Below are 2367 nucleotides of genomic sequence, written 5' to 3'. Positions count from 1 at the left end.
TGACAGCAACAAGTAGACAAAGAGAAGTGTTAGTGGCAACTCAGACTATCGTGTGCTTTTCGTTCTTGTGTTCCTTAAAGGCTGTTGGGTTGCAGGCAAACCATTCTTCACTGGATTCCTTTCTCCCCCTGCTTTAAGAGGGTTTGACAATGTTTCTTGTAAAAAAACAGTCCCAAAACATAACCCCCCCAACAAATGAAACAAACAAACAACCCCCCCACAACCAAACAACTGTTATATATCCAATGCAAATGTTGTGCCAAACTCTGAGAAGTGCCACTTTGGTTTTCCTCTTTCTGGGATTTGAGCAGTTGTGAGTGGAACAGCTGCATATCTGTAAGCCCAGGGCAGGTGGCCCCGGCCAGACACTTGCCACTCACAACCACAAAGCTGAAAAATCTGATCAGTTCCTTGATAGTCCAAAAATATTTGTGAGTTCCAGTTTCTTCTACTTTTACTTTTCTATAATGTAAAGTAAAAGTCCAGTTCAAAACTGCTAAGTAGCTTTCCCGTGTTTGCATTCAAGAAATAACTTTCACAGCCATAAAAAAATATTCACACCACTTAAAAAAACAACAAACAAAACAAACAAACCACAATTTCCTCTGCTCCCTGTATGAAGGCCAGTGGTTTTGTATCACCATCCATGATGTCATTTGACTCTTTTAGAGTAGTCTGACTGCAGGTCTGGGTGTGGGATCTGCTTAAATAGAAGTTCAATGTCTTTGGCTCTCCTCTTGCAACAGAAGGACTTTCCTTTTCAAAATAAGTCTAAGGTATCACCCTTGCAATGCCAGGTCCTTTTAAATCCTGTTGTTCTTTCCCCGAGCTGCAAGGCCATGGTGGGCTTGGAAAAGGGCGAGGGGGTCTGAGAGTCTTTGAGTCAGCACATCAGCTCAGAAGGGATCCACCACAGAAGGAGTAACGGCGAGCTGCAAACCAAGATCAGAAGCTGTTACAAACTGACCCGATTTCAGCTCTGAATGCCACCATGTCTAACAGGCAGAGATCTACAGGGGAGAGCCAGGGGAAGAAGAGTGAAGAACAGCTCTAAAACCAGTATAGATCCTTGTTTTTATCCTGAGGCTGCAAACCTGAGAACGGAGAGAAGAAAAAAAAAAAAAGGGAAGAAGAAAAATAGGTACAGGCATTTAAGGACAGAGGAAGACAAATTGCATTTCTGTCAGCTGAGATCAGTCTAAAGCATGGGCTCTCCAGAGCCACAGAAGGCCATGAAGCAAGAAGAGCCCAAGCAGACTGGAGACAGGCACCTGTCCCTCTTGCCTAAAGTGAGGACACCGTAAGGAGACATTAGTGGCTGCAATAAGGAAACCAACATGGAGCAGGCTTTCCTTGCCTTCATAACCACTGACTCAGGAACTGCCACTGCTGACTGTGCCTGTGTCCCTGTTTTTGTCACTCCTATGGTCACACAGCCTAAGTTCCAGACTCCCCACCAGTCACTACCAGACAAACCACTGCCATTTTTGCTCAGCAAATACAATTGTGCTTTCACCTCAAAAACCGGAAGGAAAAAGTAAATAAGGAGAGCAGGTAGTTCAAGAACCTGTGTGGGGTCTAGAAATGACCTGCTCTGCTGTGGCTGCCTACCCTCCTGCCCTCAAGGCAGCATGTGGAAGTAGCCAAACCATGAACTTTGAGGTGGCTCTGTCCTGCTCCCAGCTCTCGCTGCTCAACACAGGAGCAGGACCAGGGCCAGGACAAGAGTATCTCAAAGCAACCTGTACCCACAGGGCAAGTTTTTCAGCGTCAGAAATTCAAAGGATGTTGTAGAGATGTAATGTGTTTGCCTGTCTCATCCTCTCTCACTCTTTTCTCACTTGCCTGGCCTGAGAGCCCCAAGAAGAGCAGCCAGGGCAGAGCTCAGATATCACACATGGGGTTTCATCTGCAATTTATTCCCCCATAGCAGCAAACCAGTCACCCCCATCACTCCCAGGAGGTCCTTTCTTACTACTATAGATGGTGTGGAGTCAGGGAACAGGGGTACAGCCTGGCCAGGGGACCCGGAGGGGCAGAGGGCAGCTCGTTACCTGTGTCCACATTGAGGCCGATGCTCTGTGCCATGTCACCTGCCGCGCTGGGTCCCGGCGTCGTCCAGGCTGCAGCAGCACCCGCTTCGCTCTTGCCCAGTTCACAGGGAGGGCTGACTGGTGTGGACACGGAGGCAGGGGTGAGGCGGTGGGGGCGGACGGAGGCAGTGGGCACCAGGAGTGAGCCGTAGCGGGGGTCAAAGTGTGGCCCGTAGACCTCGTGCATGGTGGCAGGTCGGGGGTAGGCAGTGCTCTGTGTCCCGATATAGGGGGGGTGGTGGTGGGGGGGGTGGGGGGGGTGGGGCTGGGGCCC

At 49.6% G+C, this 2367-nt stretch overlaps 1 protein-coding gene across 1 annotated transcript in view; it reads right to left on the bottom strand.

The window, feature by feature from the left end:
* Nucleotides 1-891: 891 nt before the first annotated feature.
* The window catches only part of VGLL2 (vestigial-like family member 2), a gene marked incomplete at its 5' end in the record, with an annotated part of 1682 nt that continues 206 nt past the window's right edge, over nucleotides 892-2367 (bottom strand). The window contains 2 exons of the mRNA XM_009083975.1: nucleotides 892-932; nucleotides 2055-2367. The exon at nucleotides 2055-2367 is cut by the window's right edge and continues 206 nt beyond it. Of these exons, the coding sequence (XP_009082223.1) occupies nucleotides 892-932; nucleotides 2055-2367 (354 nt within the window). The remainder of the gene's footprint in view (nucleotides 933-2054) is intronic.

Source organism: Acanthisitta chloris, unplaced genomic scaffold (genome assembly GCF_000695815.1).
Source record: "Acanthisitta chloris isolate BGI_N310 unplaced genomic scaffold, ASM69581v1 scaffold15751, whole genome shotgun sequence".
NCBI classification, from domain to species: domain Eukaryota; kingdom Metazoa; phylum Chordata; class Aves; order Passeriformes; family Acanthisittidae; genus Acanthisitta; species Acanthisitta chloris.
The sequence above is the reverse complement of the archived record's forward strand: the minus strand, read 5'-3'. Positions and strand labels throughout refer to the sequence as shown.